Genomic DNA, 20730 nt, shown 5'->3' with positions numbered 1-20730 from the left:
TGAGATGGAGATGCCAAGCAAGCAACCTTGACAAGTGTAGTAAGTTATCTCTCCAGGTCAGTCTCAGGAAAGCTTGCCTGAAGCTTTGTTACTTCTGTGATTCTAGTGAACCCAAACAGGATCTAACCATTGCGTAATCCCTGTGGGTTATGCGTCCACATGCATACATGTAAGAATTGTCTCATTGTTTAAAGTGAATCACGAACCTAAGTTGCCAAGAAGTTGGTTTCTCCAGGCTCCCTACAGCTGATGAACAAGAGAGAGCGAGCTCTGTCTTGCTTCTGAGAGCAAGTCAGATCACGCATCTAATTCAAGGTAGCTGTCTTCTGGGAGTCTCATCTCCTGTATAGACTGCCTATAGTTAGATGTTATGAGTACTTGTAAGCTACTAAGATGAGGAAGCCAGTTGCCTGTCGATAATGTGACTCCCTTTCTCATTTTCAGCATTATCGCTCTAGTGACTTGCTCTTAAATTCATTTAATAGTCTTTAGAAAGCCAAAAACCACATTCATCTGACAAGTTTCATCAATAATAAATCGACAGGAGTGTATGCAGGATCACATTTTGACCTTTTCCCGATAAACGCATCATGGTGTAAAAAACTACATATAGTCTGAGTGCAGGCAATATCAAACAAATGCAGAAAATGGGCAAGGTATGTACATTCCAGCTCCAAACTACATATTTTTGCCAATCCAGTAAAGGACAATTTCTTTCAATTACTCCTGGTAATGGTACCCTATTCATCAGTTGGAAACTGCTGCTCTGGATACAGTGTGGTACAAACTGGCCAAGGCACAGCAGTGTCCCTTTTCCATGTATATATAAATCAAGATGCTTTCCAAACTGAAAAAGAACTGAGCAGTAGTGCATTGCAGAACTGCTTAGCTTTGGAGTTGACCAGAAAAACTGGAAGGCAGCCTTCTTATCCATAAAGCAAATGGTCAAGGCAGCATGGGATTTCTGCTCAGTTGCAAATGCCACTGGTGCCATATGAACCACACCTTCATTATGTAGGTTTTTTAACATGCCTCAAGGGATAAGGAAGCAGGCTACCTAATTCTATAACTGCAAAGTGTATTACACAACCCCCTAACAGAATATGTATTCTTAAACAGAGAAAATTTTTTAAAAAAGTAGAAATATTTTTAAAAGCATTTTCTTAAAATAGTGTCAAAAATTCAGTATTGTGTATGAGAAAATAGTAAAAACAGTTACACGCTACTAGGCTGTTGAAGCTGGCAATGCTATTTGGACTGTAGTTGAAGGTAGGCGTCTCTTCCGAGAGGTAACAGTCACGGAGTTTGCCACAAGATGGAGCCCGAAGGGTCTCCGGCCAGTAGTTAACACTGCCTGCCTGAACCAGCTTCCGAACTAAGTCATGCGGTTTTACCGAAATGTTAAGCTACAGACAAGGTATTCTTCAATGTAAATCCACTCCTGCTAAAGATATTTTTCATTTAATAGAGGACTGGCCATACATTGGTGAGCTTTGACTTCCCATGCTGAAGCAACAAAACCCCGGCATTTCCAAGGAATATTGATGAACGGAGAATTTGCATGAAATATGGAAAATGTTTTGAAAAGTCTACATCAGTTGTGACCTCTGCTTACCTTGTCTCAACTATCTTGGGGGGTATAAATATTTTATGTCCATTTTGCAGGGTTATGTGAGTCTTAATGATCTGTACAACCTCTGCTAAGTGATGGCGAGCTCTTGAGGGACCAGGGTCACGTACTTTCCATGCTGCAGGTCTTTTCAGTTAGGATAAGACATGACCAGAAAACACCCTCCAAAGTACCCACCCGATATAAGTAGAAAGTAGGCAGAGGAATGATGAGTGCAGTGGGCTCAAGGCTTTTCACTGAATTCATAAATTTAAAGAACATTTTAGATCCTCAGATGAATTTAATCATTAAGAAACTTTAACTCATACAAATTTAGATGTCTAAAGTTAGTCATCTACATTGAAGCTATTCACCCTAGTCTCACTTTAGAGTTAATGGAGAGAAATAAGCATCTGCAGAGAGTATTTCACCTGTCATATATATATATATATCTGTTAGAATGCAAAGTATTGCCCCCTGGAGTTACCTATATTTCTGATGACTATAACAAAGAACGTAGTTTAGGTTTAGTAACAAAAATAGAAAACAAACTGCAATGAAAATGTTAATTATTTTAACAACCCTCCCCAAGCCTTTAATTAATTTTTCTCTTTTAAGAATCTGACATCGAAAGAGAAGAAAGGTGAGAAAAAAGCAGCAAGTCATTTATAGATCTTAAAAGCTGATTGAATATCCACTCTCATTGTACTTAGATGGAGGGGCCAATACAAATATTTAATCTAAAATTCTTAGCATTAAGCTGCAAACTCCATGTTTAGCTCCCTAGCACCTCGTTTTCAGTGTACTCAATTAAGGCATGTGAAAATAATCATGGCAACTTGCATCAGTGTTTTTTAAAAAACACCCACGATTTTATTCTCAACAGGATTTAATCTAAACCTTGTCATTGGTTACACCTTTGTAATCCATTCAAGGTAAAATTGAGATTATACTTTTTTGTATGTCTTAGGTAACAACAAACCTGCAAAACAATCCATATTGATAGAGCTGGCATAGCATTTCAATTGCAGTTATGATTACAAATTGTGTTAATCATTATAACTTACCTTAAAGTACATCAGTAATTTATTCAGCCCCTGCTACCCATAAATGGAGACAGTTAAACTAGTATTTTAATGATTATGAAACAGCTGTGATTTCTGAAGAGAGAGTGATCTGTGTAATTGGTGGCCTGTGTTATTACTATAAGTTAGTTGTAATACATGTATATTGGCATCATGTCAGCAACACTCTCACTTGTCAATCAGCATAATATGCTTAAACACCTGGGTATCCATGTAACACATGGTTAATTGGCTAAAAATTTCCCCATGGGATAAACTATTACTTTATTGCTCTGCGCAAAGATGTCTGCAAATGACTGTTCAGAAGTATTCTATTCAGATGCAATTCCAGAATTAACAGTTCTTCTAGTGTTAATCTACTTTTCCTTTTTTATCTATGCAGACATCATTTTCAGAAATGTGCCCTTACAAAGTTGTAATTAAAGCAAAAACAGTGATCAGCAGCATTTCCTGAGGAATGAAGATGGCTCAGGATGTCCTGCCTCTAGAAGCTAGTCATTAGCCCTCTGCCTTAATCATCATATAAATTTGGGTAGCACACTGGGAAAAGTCCATCTTTTCAAAAGCTAATTCTTTTTCTATTGTTCTTCACTCCTAATATCAACTAATCTCTCCTCAAAAATTCTTCTTTTCTAGATTTTCATCTTATTCTTGTCTTAATGACAATTATTTTACATTTATTTAATAGTGTATGTAAATATATATTCAGCCATGATTATAATTTTACAAATCCACTCGTAGTTAAGAAGGAGCTTAACAAAGATGTTCATATTCAAAGTATTTGCATGGAATCCAGACCCACGGGGTTAGTTTGGCACCTTTCACATATAACAGGCATTATGAAATAGGCTGAAGATTCAAATATTAATGAATATTAACATCTGCAAGATGTGCTCCTGTTGGCTCCAATTGTTTATATAGAGTGGTGAACAACACTATTTTTGCATAAACTAAAGTCAATATTCAGAACACAATGTCATCACTCTAACATCCTATATACCTCAGTCTGCCCAATTTCACTCAGTTACCCTTTATGAGTCGATAATTTGTGTTGCAATAAAGCATGGCCTGAGCTTGGCTATGTTTTGCCTTAGCTATATGCAAATGTAAAACTGATTATTACTAAAAGTGAAAGCTTGTTAAGCATATTCTCCCTCATCTGTATGTTCCCATCCCACAATTTCAGGGAAGAGCACATGAAAACGTCAGAAGCTGAGGATGATATTGAGAGGAAGCTCTTCAGGTCTTTCGCCACACGTGCCTAAAGATGAAATGCATTAATGCAGCACATGTACCTCATCTACATTTGACTGAAATTATATTCTTTCCACCTCCATCGATGGAAGATTTGTCCTCCTGGGATTTTAAGACTTATAGTACTTTAAAGACATTAGCTTTCAGCGCTATTATACAGGATTGCTGTTTCAACAAGACTTGTATTTCCCAGTGCATTTCTATTGTTTAACTGACAAACTGGGAAACAGAGAAAGATTGGGATCATTACCGATGTTCCCTACAGGCATGCATCTCAGATTCAACTTGAAGTAATTCCTCTCATTAAAAATTGTTTAAAAATGTTGGCAATGTCTGTACTTCTTTGCTACTTCTACTATATTTATGCCATGCTAAAGTTTCTCCCTTTCCTCCTCTTTCTGAACTACTTGTTTTTCCCAGTTATGTAAAGTACTCTTGAACTGCCAGTTAAAAATAAGTCTTAAAAAACAAGCTGTTCTAGACAACAACAGAAAATTCCCCCCCCCCCCCAAACCAAGAATCAGCTCATTCTTCACTATGCAGCCCCGAGGTATAACGCAAACCAAACAGCAAGGACACAAACATGCTAACTGCATGAAGGCAGATATCTTGGACCAGGCTGCTCTGGTGATGGAAATAAGGCAGAAGGAACTGTGAGAGCAGCTTTTTTTGGTGGAGAGCAGCAGTAGAAAGACCAGTCTGTTGCATTTGAATACCCTACAGGCTCTAATATCAGCGGTTAATTATTAATTATAATGGCAAACCATGGCATTTTAGGTGGGTTTGCCTTAAACATTTACCCTATTATCATCATTAGGCACAAAAGTCCTGCTGAAACAGTGGTCCAAGGAAGTCTGTGGTGCTGCACAGACCCAGACGAGCACTCCCCGCTAACGAGTAAGAGTGAGAGCACTAGCTGAAAGCTCAAGTTCTCTACCTCCCTGCAAACCTTCCAGATAGCCTTAGATAAATCGCTTCGTATTTCATACCTGTCAAGTTAATGTGGGGTAATACTTCTTTAATGTGTAGAAACCCGGACAAATATCCTGGAAAGTGCTAGGTTTAAAGCAAACCAGAAATGTTAAATGAACACTGTAGGGAATTAAGAGATCCTCTAAGGATAAGGCTTGCACGGCATGCACTTTAATATAATCATACACCAACTGCCTCTGTTTATGCCACCACCCACTTCTTGCTTTCTTTACTTTGACCCATCCACAGGGTAACTGTTCGCCATACACTGTCAAAGCAATTTTCTAATGTAGAGCAGGGGTCAGGATGAGCACAAGTCATTCTCTTTATAGGAAGCTTGCTGCAGCTAATCTGTTTTGCGAGGCGTCATTTTTTTAGGCATATGCTCATTAGACTGTTCTTCCTGCACAATCAGTCTGCCAGCTGCTCAGCCAGCCAGCAGGACTTGAGTAGGACACAGACAGATATGAGGGATCAGGTCTGCCGATCTAGAAAAATTGTGGGACCATTTGACTTCTCCTTTGAATGACAGAGAGTACAGACAATAACTTCACAAAGGCAGGGAGCTGCTCTTGAGCAGCGTGGTAAACCCTAATAATCCTTTTTTCTCCCAAAGTTATTAATATCTGAGACATTCTGAACTGGCACAATGTAAGGAATATGTTTTATTCTGGTTGACTTTTTGATAACACCATTGCTCCCCAGACTGAAAAACTTTGCACTGACTAGAACAAAACTGTTTTATTCAACCTTATACTAAAAGCTCATTGATGATTAGATAGAATGATGTGGCATCTTAAGTTCTTGCAGACTACAGTATTCCCACTGAATTTTGAAGGAGGAATATCCATTAGTTTGTCCAAGGGCCAAACTGTCAGTTTGTCTAGAGTTCATTTTCAGGGAGAATGGACTTAGCTTGAATAAGGAAATCAAAGATTTATCTTTCATCATGATGTACAAACTGGAAGGTTAAGGCACAAATCTTGAGAATTCCATTAAAAGACTCCCGTTGATCTTGATTATTCTTTAGGCCTGTAATGTTGTTACAGATTAATGTCATGCATGCGTTTGTCTAATGCCCAGTCCAAATCCTGTTATAGGGTCTTTGTGCTCTCTTTAATGAGAGATGAACCAGGCTCTTACTTAGCCTAATGGGAAGTAACTTTCTTATTTGTAATACTCATGTATCTGATTAGAAATAATTTTCTCAGCTACAGCATGTATTATTATTTTGTTTTTCTTCACTAAAACAAATAGATCTGGTATTGCTTTCACTTCCTGCACGACATATTCTTTTCTTACAGAGTGAGCACACTCACAAATGTATTCGCTGTCTGATCAGAAAATGACTGTTATCCAGATGGAAAATAGACATGTTATAATCAAAAAGCACGTTCTGCTTTTAGCCTCACCACTTACGGTTCAATAAACCAGAGGATTTCTTTTCTGAACCCATATCAGAAGCTAATTTACAAAAATATGCCGTATATAATTAATACCCTTCTGGCATTCAGAATAGCAGGCAAGAGTCAAAGAAAATTTGAAGTCAATGTGAAAAACAGCAAGATAACTACCAAGCCCAGTTACCAAGTTTAATTTAGAATGACACAAAAGAAATTTCAAAAACGTTTTTGCTGAGGGTAGAACCAGATAATTTCATTGATCCAGTTCAGATCTTATGTAGCTTCAAGTATTTCAAAGATCCATCTGTTTTGATTAGATTCGAATCTGACCCTTTTCCTCCTTGAATATAGTTTAAGTGTTAAACAAATGAAGATAAAATACTTACTTAGGACTGAATTTTCTAACAGCGTGAACAACAAGCAGTTATTTACCCAACAGGTAGTCCTCTTAGTTAAGAACATCAGAACAGCTCTATGAAGTGAGACCAAGAGTTCATCTCATCCAACACCCTCTCTCCACCAACAACCAAACCAGCAAGGGCCTAGGGAGGAGTTCAGGAATAAAACAGCCGCACAGCGATCGCCCTGTCACCTCCCGCAATCTCAGCTCAGAAACTTCCTAAGCCAGAAACCGTCTCCTCATGTTGAAGACCACTTGGTAGATTTTTTTCTCAAATTTTCCCTGTCACTTTTTGAAATTGTGAAAATTTTCAACATGCGCACATTTTGCAGCATGGAGTTTCGCAGCTTATCTAGGCACTGTATAAAGAAATATTATTTAAACATAAAATTTGAATAGAGCTGCTTTACTGTCAGTGCAAGATACTACATGAAATGAGTGAGAGCAGAATACAGCCTTTCATTTCTCACCCTTCAGGTTAAATGCCATATAATATATCATGAAAAGTTCTGGAAAGTCTGACTAGTTCATTGACATTTAGCTTTTATCTTCTTCCCTTTTCCACTAAGTAGACTAAAAATCAGGGTGTCTGTGTTATAGACAATTGTGATACTGTACAAATTAAACTAAGGGCCTTGGGATTTCATTTTTCGGCTTTCCGCTTATTCTATAAGTCATTTGAATTACATCTTTGATGAGATAATATGACACAGAAGAAGGATAGGATTAATATTGAACGGACCGAAATCGTAGTTAGCAGATTTGGCAAAACATAAATGTTTATCTTTATGGCCTAAAGACCATCTCAAAATTTCACTTTGTTTTTGTTTCCAACAAAATATAGGTCTGTTTTAGAATAGCCAACACATCCTGTAAAAGCTTTTAACTTTAGAAGACCTTCATTATTTGATCAAAATATGTGGCAGAAATATCCCTGAGTGTTACGCCAGAAAAAAAGAAGGCTGGGGTTTTAGGCAAAGCTCTATTGATTGCAATAACATCATTGTTCAAGCTCTGACTGGATACCAACTTATATGAGTCTGGCTTATTAATACCTCCACAGAAAATATGGACAAGGACAACAGAGATACTTTCCTAAACTTGAGAGACCAGACCTGGGCTGCATTTCTATTGCTTTAGACATTCTCCCTGACTCACGTTCACCAGCAGAAAAAGGGAAATAACTGCACTGGCTTCACTAGAAAATTAAGCCGTAATGGGTTTGTTTTGATTTTAGTGTTTTAAAATTAACTGCAGATCTGAGATAAGGATGCTATAAAAAAAGCTTGTTTGTAAAATTCATTAAGCAGTGCCAGTAAAGAGTCTTTAAATTAATACTGCTCATGTGTGGCCTAGCTCTGATCATTGTTGGTGGTCACTGAAAGTGTTATGTGACACAATATTCTGTGATAGCAATGTATGTCATTCTACCAGCCCCTGAAGTTCATATTATTTTTTCTAATATTTGCCACGAATTTCCTTTTGCAAATTGAAATTCATAGCTAGATGAGCATATCTCGCTATGCCTTTTGACACAATACAAAATTAATTTCCTTTACAAATTTCAGACATATTTCATGGATACTTAATTACAATAGAATTTACCTAAGCTTATAACGTTTAGGGAACTATTTTTTGTGGGTTTCAGGGTGTTTAGGTAAAATAATTGAGCTTAAATTTACAAGAGGGTTTTCTTATGCACATAAAAATAGCAAATGTGGCTTTGTCATAGGATCCCTGTTTATCTGCCGCTTCTTATTTCTGATTCCTCACTTAGGAGCAAGTATATGCACTTAATTTGTATCTTTAGTCTCTATTACCCACCAAAATGTTCTGTTATTTTTGCTTTGCTCTGCAAACCATCTCCAATTCCTGTCTCCTTAAATGCACAGCAACAACTTGGATTAAATAGAGACTGGATACAAAATCGGAGCGGTTTTATACTGCAGGGAAAACAAGCAAAACATAAACCCATTTGCACAGCAGTTACTTTTTGCCCGGAGTGGAAGCTCAGTGAATCACAGCCCGGGAGCTCACCGCAGCAGAATTCTTGCTTGTGTTGCTGGGCCTGCAAAGGCAGCGCATCCCCTGCCCCGCTCTGTCTCTCTGCGGATTACGGTCTTTCACATGCAGCAGACTGCTACGTGCAGGTGGTAGAGCCTTTACGCTCTTAAAAACAACAGCTGCCTTGCAAAAGTCAAGAAGGAAAAATCCAGCTGGCGGGCTGGGTCTTGGCATTTCAATTCCTTCTGCAGAACCAATGATGGTACCGGGTACAGCTCTCTGCGCTCTCGCTTGCCCTGAGAAATGTTCTCTTAAGGTCCATGGAAAGTATTAGCTCAGTTCTCAGTTTTATCTCAGCTGTTTTTTCTGGGAAAAAAAGTGGAAAATGAAATAGCACAAGTTTAGGAGCTGTGGCACTGAAATGCTGAGTCTTTTTGTTTACATGTGCCCTAATTATGATAATTGCTTTTCGAATACATTTTTCTGCTCTTTGGGTATCACTGAAAGTCATTGACGTCACTAGGGCAGGTGCAATTGTCAGGGACTCTTACTCTTACATTCAGACTGCCCTAGACATCATTTCCTCACCCAACCTAGAATTATTTGCCTGGCTTTGTCCAGTATTGGACAACTTATGGTCTGAATCTGGTCTCTTAGTGGGCACTGAACTGAGCACCTCATTTAGCAAGGTAGTTGCCCCAAGTTTGATATATATATGGTCACCATTTAGTGAGGGCGACTCAGCCCAGCGAGGAGGCGCAGAGCCTTCCAGGGGTATTTGTACCAAACGTTAGCTAAATGAGGAATTTAGGATGCCTGTGTTCCTTAGCTAAGTGTCCCAGTTAGGTGTCTGGGGCGGATAGCGTAAGTAAGGCAATGCTACCTCTTGCACATTTTAATATAGATTTCACTGAGTGTTTATTTGGCGTGTCTACAAATGTCATGAATAAATGGATTAAATCCTGCATTACAGTCACAAAAATATTAAAATACACCTTTTTGTTTACTTCTAGCTACCTCAGAGAAACCTCACAAACACAGTAAGTATAAAGAATATTATTACTTCAGCTTTTAGGAGGAAGGTGTTTCTTTATGTTGTCAAAGTTTTAGCAGCTTAAGATGGGACTCATCAACACAAGCTCACAGGAAATTTGACTTACGAAACTGGTTTTCAGTGATGCTGTAACGCAGGACCAGGTGTATTTCACAGGTCCCAGTTTGTGTGGAAACCATTTTCCAATTCTGGCTGAGCTAAGACCCACCTGTGCCCTCTGCCTCCGTGGCAGCTTCGCACTGGGAAAAAATCAAGGAGGACAGAGATGAGGAAGGGTCTGTGCAATTCCCTGGCTAGGGCTCTGATCCAGGGCTCTGGTCGAAGCAATAGAGAGATTTATCTCTTGGTATGCTGCAGCCCTCACCTGCTACATAATTTAGATATAGCTGCTATAAATCAGAATGAAATATATTTTTAACTTTCCTCTGAAATGCCATAGCTTTCTTTTTTCTGTCTCAAAATGTCTGGGTTTGGATATCACGCTGTTCTTAAATAGCACAAAACTGCATACAGCTTGTATTTTAATACGGTGTAATATTTATTATTGTTACTGCCTCACAATATATCCACGGGATCCAGGCTAACAAAGAAATATGGAAGCTATTTTTTCTTTATGCGGTATACTGAACTTTTATTTGCCATTCTATATGAGACAACCCCACTTCTGTTGTAACAAAATACTTTCATGATTTCTATATTAAACATCAAGGAGAAATTTTCCATATAGAAAAGAGGTGACAGCAATCAAAATTAGTAGTAGAAGCATTTCATAATTTTAGAAATTCTATGATATTGCTAAAAAACAAAACACATAATTGAATTTTGTGATTTCTTAAGCCACATTAAAAAGTAAGAAAAATCTTTGGCATTTTTTTTAATTTTTAGGGAAAAAATTAATTAAATAGCTTTTCTCAAGAAAGATATTTATCAAAAAATTCTTCTCAAGTCTAGTGTGAATATGTAGTGCAAAGTCATCTTTTAAAATCATAATAAGATTCTTTTATTTTTAAAATCTAAAAATTAAAAAGCCTTCTAATGTAGGGGTTCTTCTTATTTGCAGAGCATGAACGCATTAAACATGAAAAAGTTCCCTCTCAGACTAAGCCAGGTAGGTTTGGTAATTTAACTTCCAGTTACTCCAGGCTCCACTCAATAAGGAGATGTGTGGTTTGCAGAACTTGGAGACTTTCTTGAGCTAGGCACTGGTTTTTTCTTCGTGTCATTGGCTTTTCCAGAGTTTGGGAGAGGAACAAAAATGAGGGTGAAATTTAACTGAAAGGATTCAGCTTTACCTGTTTTTCATAGTTCCTGTGAATTTCTCTCATTGGTGCAGTACAGCTTATAAAGCGTTAGCAAAACCCATTTTCCAGAGTTTGGGGAAGGAGTTCTCTACTGCCCTTCAGTACATCAAAGAGGAATACTGGCAATTACCCCATCTCCACTTTTTCAATAAACGAGTTGTTACATGAAGTGAGTCTGGTCCCCAAAAAGGAGGAGCTACAATCTCAGCAGGTATACGATAGCTTGCACAAAGGCAGCCTCCAGTTTCTGAGTCTCAGAAGAGCAGGAGCTGAACAATTTAAAAAAATAATAAATAAATAAAAAATAATCCTGGGCTGACTATGCACTTGGGTAAACTGTAATAACCAGCGACAACTGGCTGTGGTGAGCAGGACAAGGTTCCCACTTTCAAACCAGGGCTTTGTGCCTCATCATGGTTTTTGAGGAGGAAGGCACTCAGGGATCCACACATGGGTCTGGTGTGAAGAAACGAGACCAAGAGGAGAAACTCACAGAAAACTCAGCTATTGGTTCTCCGCTTACATCACTCCTGAGTGATCTTATCGGATGCAGTGGGCACTGAAAAGCAAGTATCAGCATCCCATCGACCTTTGCTGGCAGTGCTGCTGTTTGAACTTCACATAAAATGAAGTGCTCATGAATAAGTGATTGGATAAATTACCTAAAACCTAACATGTACAATACTAAGCAGGCAGCCTTTTTTTTTATTACCATTTTTTTCCTGAATTTTTTTTGAAAGAAAACAATTTCTCCTATGCATTTACTATTTTTCTCATTTGTTTTTATAATACAATATTCTACTTGTAAGTTAAGTATTTCCATAGATATTTTGAGATGTCCTGCAAGCCTTGAGTAGCTGATTTAGTGAAGTTGTATTGCTGGTTTTGGGTCAACAGGGAAAAAAAATCAAAGTTTCTCACTCCAGACTTCGAAGACACAGAGGCCAAGCTTTTTTTTTTTCCCCTTGTTGTTCACTTTGTGTATTAACAGCTAACAGAGTGCTTCAGCCAGGAGGTGGGTGCAGGTGGGCTCAGCCAAGGCAGGAACATCCCAGTAAGGAAGCCACCCTATCCAGCTCTGTGCATCCTGGGAGGGGTCAGTGGTGGCCAAAGAGTGGGTTGCCTGGGCAGGTGGCACGACCACTCACCTTTCCTGCAAAATTAAATCAGTCCTGCTGCACAATCAGCCTGATCTCATCCTCATAGCAGCATAAAAATAAATTTCCTTGGTGAGGCATCTGCAAACATCAGAGCATCACGTCACAAACCAGTATATTGGACTGATTGGGAGCTTACTCTACTCTAGTACAGTATATTCCAGACTACAGCCCTTGGAATTTAAATGCTTGAAGAAGAAAAAAAAAAAAAAAGAAAAAAAAAAGGCTTGCTAAATTTCCTTTATCATAAAAGATCTATTCTCAGATGATTAATAGTTGCTTTGGAGAGCAGTGGCTGTTTTGAGTTTCAGTTGATGACTGGAAGTATTAATCTGCAAGCACTGGTGGTGATAGTGCTTCTGCTTGCTGTGTGCCAATGAGTGCTCTTGAGTTAGCAGACTGAATTATAAAAGCCTCATTCTGTACAAAGCAGTGGCCTCCTTTTTCACCTTGATTGAGAGCAGCTTCAAACTATTATTCCTACGCCTCCCGTCATCAGACTTGGAAGTATCACATGACTGAGAAACTAGAGAATTTCAGGAAATGTATTGATCCTATAGAGAAATGTTTGAATTAAAAAGTGTTTTGCGTATGTCTGTTAGAGCAAGTAAAGCAAGAGAATTCATTCCCAATGTAATTCTTCTGAAACTGCCTGCAATACACAGAGAAATGTTTACAGCTTTATATTTTTCCATTTAAACTAGATTCATCAGGGGAAAAATGAATATTAATGCTTGTAGCACTACAAAACTAGAGCTCTGCAGTGGAAAGAAATTCTCTCCAATGAAAGATTTCAGAACTTTAAACTTCAGGCTTATTCAAAATCAGAACAAAATCTGTATTTTTCTGAAATACTCACAAAAAAATTATTTTGGACTTTTTGTAGCTTTATGAGGTCATCAGAATTTCTTTTTTTTATTTTTTTGCCAGACTCCTCATGGTATAGTAAACAAAAAGTAAATGAGAAATTGGAAATATTACTCCTGTTCTTGCCAAAGATCCAAATACTAGGTATTATCCTCATCAGATTTGGTGAACAGAAATGATTTTGTGAAGCTTCCTGATGTCTTGAAGTGTGTTCCCTCATAAAGAGTGTTCTCCTTAAGTTTTAATAATCTACTTCTTCAGTTTTCCTTCTGGTTACAACTAATAGCTAGAAACTCAGAGAAAAAAGGGATACAGTCACGTCCTGGAGATCCGCCAGGAAACGCGTCAGGGTGTTCTCCAGTGGAATCAGCAGATCGATACTTGCTGTGTGGTTAGGTTGCAGAATAAGCAGATGAATGAATACCAAAGAATTACTGTATTAATTCCCAGAAAAATGCAAGTCCACAGGCCTGCCCAAGACACTCTGTTTTCAAGAATGAATTAATTTTGAAAAGAAATCCCTCCCATACTTTTAAATGGATCAGACATGCCATTCACTCACAGGCTTATTTGATCGACGCCTAGAGTTGCAGAGCAAACATTGCTGGAAATTCTCACCAGAATTAGAAAAAGCAAAAATACCTTATTTAGTGTTCAAAAAGGAAGTGATAACATCCAAAGAAAGAGAAGCTCCAAACCCTCTGAGCTTTACTTGTCATTAATCCGGTGGATGGTATAGGGCCTATGTTTAAAGTCAGCATGCTGGGGCTTTTTTATGTATTGGTACATGGAAAACTTAATACCCCAGTCTAAATTAGTGAAATGCACTGTTATATGCTAAAGCTTATCTAAGAGCAGAATGAGGATACTTTATCTCAACAAGTTGCACCTTCAAGCTGCTGGTTGTGCTATAAAAACATTTCTAGCTTCACAGACAGCCATGAAATGGAGATGAGATTTTTTTAATTCACTGCTTTCATAAGAAGCTGACAATAACAATAGCTGAGTAAGGGAGAAAAAAAGCCCTAAACTTAATATAAGTGAAGAGAAATTAAATCGCAGCCTACCAGCTGACAACTGAAAGGCATAGCAATGCAAGGCTATATTTTACTTCCAAAGAATAGAAAAGATCAGTAACCATGGAGCTTTACCCCTCCCTGTATTTTCCCCCACCAGTACTGATTTTCTTCCAGAAACAAACAAACAAACAAACAAAAAAACATCCCAGACCAAACAAACCCCAAACCACAATTGCTGTTATGTTTCATGTTCATACTTCCACTGCAGCTTTGCTGGATGCTGCTGTGCTGTGGATGAGAAACATGCACTGTGCAGCAATGAGGCTGTTTCTCCATCTATTGACATATGATAAATATCTTTTTAGGCCTCTTTGGCAATGTCTGCGAATCTCAGAGAGCCAAGTTAAAAAGAAATCGGCACAGAGAAGATAAACCTGCTCTCTGCCCTCAGAAAAAAAAAACTCTGGAAGTCACATGCTAAATTCAAAGGAAATGACTTGTACGTTAAGACCACTCAACAGTCTGCTCTTCTAAATACTGTACTAGCCACGTATTTAGTCAGAGTGCAGACTGAGATTTAGAATCCAAACTTGGACACTTGGGTTCTGGAGAAATAGCCTCCACAGTAGAGCAGCGGTTCTTGAGGTTGACTGTTTCCAAGCAGCTTTGTGCACGCACAGACAGACTACCCAGGAGGGTTTCTAGCCAACTGGTGCTCAGAGGAGTTAAATGGCTTCAGGGGACAAAACACCCCTGCCCGACCCGACCTCCACCCAGCCACGGCCAGCTGCAGTCCGCGCCTCGCAGAGGTCTGGGGGGAAAGGAAGGGGCCGGAGGCATGTGGCTGTAAACTGCTTCCATCAGCGAGAGCGAGGGGAAGTACGTTCTGAACGCGTCTTAAATATATTTAAAAAGAAAAGTAGTGATGTATGTGAATGTTGAAAAGTAGGGGTTAGGAAAGAGGTTTGATTTCGGGTATGGGAAAAGAGAACATGGGAGCAGAGCTAGGAAAGGATCAGGAAGGGTGAAGGTCAAGTCAACGAAACTGGGCAGAGTAGGGATCTGAAAACAAACATCCCAATTCCCACCTGATTGGGCCATTGGGCAGTTAAGACAAACCCCACCTTATCAGAAAGCGTAGTCCCACCTCTGCCTCTGCCTGAAGCTTCATCCACCAGCTTACTGGGAGGAGAGGCAGCTCAGGTCTGGTGGCCGATGTCAATATGGGTCCACACCACCCGAGAACTGCGCTGAGCAAAGCCACAGGCAGCTTTTCTTGGGAGATTAGCAAAAGCTCAGGGCTGCTCTAAGGTTTAATGACAGATATCCAGCTGGGTCTGGGTAAGCTTGTCCGGTAGCAGGTGGAATGAACTGGCATTCAGACTGGCACTGTCCCATGTGGATGTGCCTCTGCAAGTCAGTATGTGCTTGGGTGTCTCTGTACCTTCCTCATCTTCAGGGTGTAGACGCACCTGGATATGTCCATTCCTACTGGTGGTCAGGCAGTAGCTAAGACAGTTCTCAGCATTGTATAATACCCAACTTGAACTTAGACACTTAGGAAGGTGATGTTCACAAAGCCGTAATAGTTGTATCATTAGAATACAGTTTCCACCTGAGTGCCTGCCTGAAAGACACTACCAGGTATGTGGCTGTTCTTTAGTGTCTGACACATTAGGCTCAGCAATTATTTTATTTTTTTCCCCATGGAGTATGATCTCATCATGCAGTCAGAACTCATAATACATACGTGCTGTTTTACAGCGCTACAATGGGATAGTGATGCTAAAGACATGCATTTATTTTGTCATGGTGAACCATATGTATAATATCACATATAGAAAAATTTTTCCAGTTATATGCACTTATGCTAACACAGTGTGAATTTCTAATTTTAATGCTGCTTTCACAATACAGAGCAGAAAATTAAACAACAAAAGACGACTCCCACTGAGAAGTCAGGTAGGAACAAGTCATTCTCTCCTGATTTATGGGGGGGAGGGGGAGAGGGGGTGTTAAACACTATTCAGTACTCACGTAGTACATTTGCATTGCAATCATTTTTTTACAGTATTTTGAAATATATGACTGATAACACTTTTTTAGAGCAAATCTAGCAGAGTGGTAATTGCAGATACCATTATAAGAACAGTCTTTCCAATGACAAAGACAGGTCAAGACGTTTCAGCTCTTGGGCTGCTTGCTCCATCCTCTCTGCCAGAGCTGGGCTAACGAAATGGGATGTAGCTGTAAATCAGATCCCTGAAATGATCCCAAATATCCTTGTAAGGCATTGCTGTTTGTTTTTTTCAACCTCAGATCTTTCAAGTGAAATTACAGCTGAATTTACAGCAAAGAGACCAGTGCCCAACTAGGGAGAGAAGCAGGAGGATGAATCACCAGTTGGATTAGGAACTTGGATGGGTCTTAAACTGGCTTTCTGATGGGGAAAATATTTTTGGAACTAATCTCTAAGTCTTTGGGTCTTTTCTATGATTTAGACCTTGTAGGTTTTGTAATAATAATGCTGACAGAAAAAATTCAAGTCAAAATATTGACTGTTATAGAATCCCTGAAGGGTCACCCAAGGAATTAGAACATTCTCATCATCATTGACAGTCAACACAAAGCTGTTTTGAAGGATTTTTCTAGATATCAACCTCTTGATTTCTACTGGGGGTCACCTTGGTCCAAACATAAAATTAAGGATTGCCAAATCTTGGGCAATTATGCCAATATCAGATTTTCATTTGAGATGATGATGATGATGATGATGATGATGATGATGAGTATTTTCAATTAAAAAAAATGCTGTCTTCTTTTAAGCTAAATGGTGCTTGTTACTACCTCATTTCTATTCTTATTTTTTATGTCTTTTCTTCTCTGCAGTAGCAGAATAGATGTTGTACAGAAGAGTATGATCTGTCTCTAATTGTGAACATTCATATAATTTGTGGGTTTATATTGCTTTCTATAAGAACTCTCATGATAATCTATCATTTTACTATGAAGTGATGTTTTACAGCACTCTGTTTATCCAATAAGAATACTGTTTTGATAGTTTTTATCTGATCATAAACTGCTGTAGCTTGTTCAAAACCATATAAATTATGCTTCTGTTAATAGAATTGGAGAAATTACTGCAAAATACTTCAATATATTTCTAACCTGAATGTTTAATGAGTTAGCAATTACTGACAGGCAAACAAGTCTGGAGAAGGAAGAAATGACATCTTTGATTTTACAGGATTTTCAAAGCTAAATTCACAATTTTGTTTTTAGAGTCAGCTGAGTTTCACTCTCAGTTTGTGAGCAAAATCAGAAAGCTCAAACTGTGGTTTAGCAGTGGTTGGAAACAAAGCTGCCAGAAATATCATGACTTGACTACTTTCTGTAAGATTTGTTAGAGTCATGTCCTTGCCGAGCCTTTTTCCTGTTTGTTGGAACCAAACTAAAAATGCAGTATTTCAGGTTGGCCAACTTAACATAAGCCATTACAGGAATAACTTGTAAGTTTTCAGATCAATACCTGTTGAGCTTGAAACAGGCAACTTCAAACAGTGGGTAAGTCATCCTGTCTTTTATAATGATATGAATTAGCCTCTGGAGATGACTAGTGCTCTCCTGACTAAAAGTATAGACCAATGTGTTCTCAGTGGTGCAAATGAGTTAAATCCCACCCAAAATTTCCAATCGCCTGTTGACTGGTCTGGCGCTACTTCTGATTTACACTGTTGCACAAGGAGAAATGGTCCTGGAATACATAAATGTGTTAATGTGCTAAATGAGAGGATACTGCATTATTTCAGCAGAGGCTGATAGCTAGAGGGAGTTGCAAAGGTCTAAACATGTCAAAGCCTACCTGCATTCTAGGGGCCTGAATGCTGTGCACCTTTCCATGAGTGGGGGAAGCTAAGAACAAGTGAGAACTGACTGCCATAAAAATATTTGAATGTTAAAAAGAAAAAAAAGTAGAACAACCTCTTTTCTCTTTGTATCTAAATATTACAATTTACTTTCTTTTGTCTTCTGTAGTCCAGGCAAAGCCAGCAAGTACGTGGTACCTACCTTATCAGAAAAAATCCTGTAAAATAGCTGGATATGTGTGGCTTTTTTGACTTTAACATATGGAAACTCTCCCTTAGCAATTTCTAGTTTTGCTTAAAATAAGAGTGTCTTTATCACCATGCCTTCCATTACTTTCATTTAACATACTGTCTTTCCATTGCTATTTAAAAGTCCATTTGACATAACCAATTGCTTCAGTACAGGCGTCAACTCATTCTATACTTCCCATATCACGATTCTCACCAAAAAAAATTAATATGGGAGTGACAAGCTTTTAAAAAATCACTGTTAACAATTACTTAGGTTGAATAAATAGTCCTGCTGAATTAAAAAAAAAAAAAAAAAGACATTATCACATTTTCTTTCTAATCACATATTATTTTAGTATAATTGTGCCTAGAATTTTTCTCAGTCAAAAAGAACTGAAGAAAGAGTCCATATATTAACTTACCACACAGCCTGCTTGTTAACTTTCTATACGTTTCATACCTTCAGCATGCAAGGTAAACTGCAAAAGTAAAAAAAAATTATTCATTTAAATCCCCAAGTACTACTATGCTCAAAAAAAGCCCAGATATGGGAAAAATATCACTCTCCACTGACATAAGTTTTAATTCACACCTCATAAAACTGTTTCCCATTTGAAATTCCCTATCATGTCTTCATCTCGGTATTTCCTGGCATATATCTTCACCTGAAATCACAGTTGCTAGAAGTTCAATTATTCATCTAAGTAGCAGAAGGGCTGAGGCATATTGCCCTTTTTTTCAGCGGCTACTCACATTTTCAACATTTTCCACTTTACAGCCCACCCTTGTGTCCTTGTTGCTCAAAAAGAAACTGATGCACATTTTTTTAGCTGTAGGGAACATCACCTGGAAACAAGGCCAGCATAGCTGTCCACCGATTCCTCAGCTCTAAAATGCATTGTGGCCCCTATTTGCATGCATTTGGCATAGCTGCTATTATGCTGGGAGATCTGTGGTGTGGGGTATTTTCAATTCCTTTTAAGCAGGTGTGACTTTTGTATAAATTATGTAGTTCTAGACCTTGTTTTTAAAACAAAGCTTCATCTTTTCCATTTCCAGCAACCTGACAAAAATTCTCAATTTTTCCAGTAATAATTATGAAATAGAAAGGGCAGGGGGTGAGGGGATGCATTGCCTACCAAGCAGTGCTAGTTCTCTAATTTTCCTCAGTTAGATATAATTTATTCATATGGAATAGGATGCATTCGAGACTTTGGGAATACAGCTCAAGTATGTCAGAATCAACAACATAAAGGTTGAGTGAATGGTTGCTCAGTTTGTTCTGTACTCTCCTTTCAAATAACAAAAATGGAGAGTAGATACAAATTACATTTCAGAAATGGAAAGGAGCCCCTATTAACTGATTTCTTCCTTAAGATACCTGTATAACTCTTAGTAACATTAACAGTAGCTGTATGTGTGGAGCTATGTGCAGTACTTCTGAACTTCGCTATTTAGTAGCTGATCTCTCAGTGGATAATCTGTTAGTAACTAGCATGTGTCTTTTTTCCAAAATAACAGCATGATGCAAGAGAAAATGAATGTTTATTCCTGAAAATACACACGAAATCCTTCTTAGTTAACAAAAAAACCCCAACAAACAAAAAAACATACAAAAGGTAACTTAGAAACATTATGGGAATTTTGTAATGCTGTTTCTTTTTTCTAGAGCATGAAGCAGTTGGACATGAAAAAGGTGTTCCACCTGCAAAACCAGGTAAGCACTCCTGCATTTTATGTATTCATTGCTTTTGAAACTGTAATTTAAAGAAATTGCAAAATACGATTGTATATGACAAACATCAAAATCATGGCCCTGTGATCTATTTTGCTGCATAGAATGGCCTTGACATGTCATACCATAGCTAAGGTAGCACAGTACATATTTGCAATGCCAGTTGTTTTCTGAAGTTATATATATCAAAGGTCAAATTTCTGCTTCTGTAATTCCACCGATGACAAAGAGCTATGCCAGCAAAGAATTTGAACTGTTTTCTGAAAGTGTTTGCTTTAAATGGCTTCATTTTGCTAGTTAATTGTGGGCAGCTGCCACTTATTTGGACTTCACAGTCTTCCTGTATGAGCCAACTTCTCAGGACCAGCAATAGTTTAATTTTCGTCCAGAACAGGTATTATATGATATACTATTCAGATCATGACCTGGCACTATCCATCATCTATGATAAATGTCTCTGCATATCACAGCTCCTATGCAGCCTCGCTTGTACAAGATAGAGCAAAATTACTGCAGGTTTAGGAAGCAGCACGGTTCCATTTCACTGTGAAGCAATCACCATGGGTTTAAAAAATGTCCCCTCCATGCTTCTCCGTGAAAGGAAATAAGTGAAGGGTTCAAATTCTGTGTTATTCATCCTTAACGCTAGCAAAGCAATTATCACATGTAGAAGAGAACATCCCTATTATTATTATCCATCATTAGATTGTTATTAATTACTGTGAGATTACTAAAAGTTATGTTTTGATATGCAGTTAATACATAGAACAAAT

General features: G+C 38.3%; 1 protein-coding gene across 9 annotated transcripts in view; it reads left to right on the top strand.

The window, feature by feature from the left end:
- Window positions 1-20730, top strand: part of TRDN (triadin) — a 239720-nt gene that overhangs the window by 190939 nt on the left and 28051 nt on the right. For 8 of the 9 annotated variants that reach the window (XM_075046871.1, XM_075046868.1, XM_075046869.1 and 5 more), the window contains 5 exons: window positions 9741-9767; window positions 10842-10889; window positions 16043-16087; window positions 18161-18178; window positions 19892-19939. In XM_075046871.1, coding sequence (XP_074902972.1) covers window positions 9741-9767; window positions 10842-10889; window positions 16043-16087; window positions 18161-18178; window positions 19892-19939 — 186 coding nt within the window. Of the gene's footprint in view, window positions 1-3880; window positions 4273-9740; window positions 9768-10841; window positions 10890-16042; window positions 16088-18160; window positions 18179-19891; window positions 19940-20730 lie in introns of those variants that run through there. The other variant, XM_075046872.1, reaches the window with a different exon arrangement.

Source organism: Buteo buteo, chromosome 15 (assembly GCF_964188355.1).
Source record: "Buteo buteo chromosome 15, bButBut1.hap1.1, whole genome shotgun sequence".
NCBI classification, from domain to species: Eukaryota; Metazoa; Chordata; class Aves; order Accipitriformes; family Accipitridae; genus Buteo; species Buteo buteo.
This window is presented reverse-complemented; position numbering and strand designations above follow the sequence as displayed.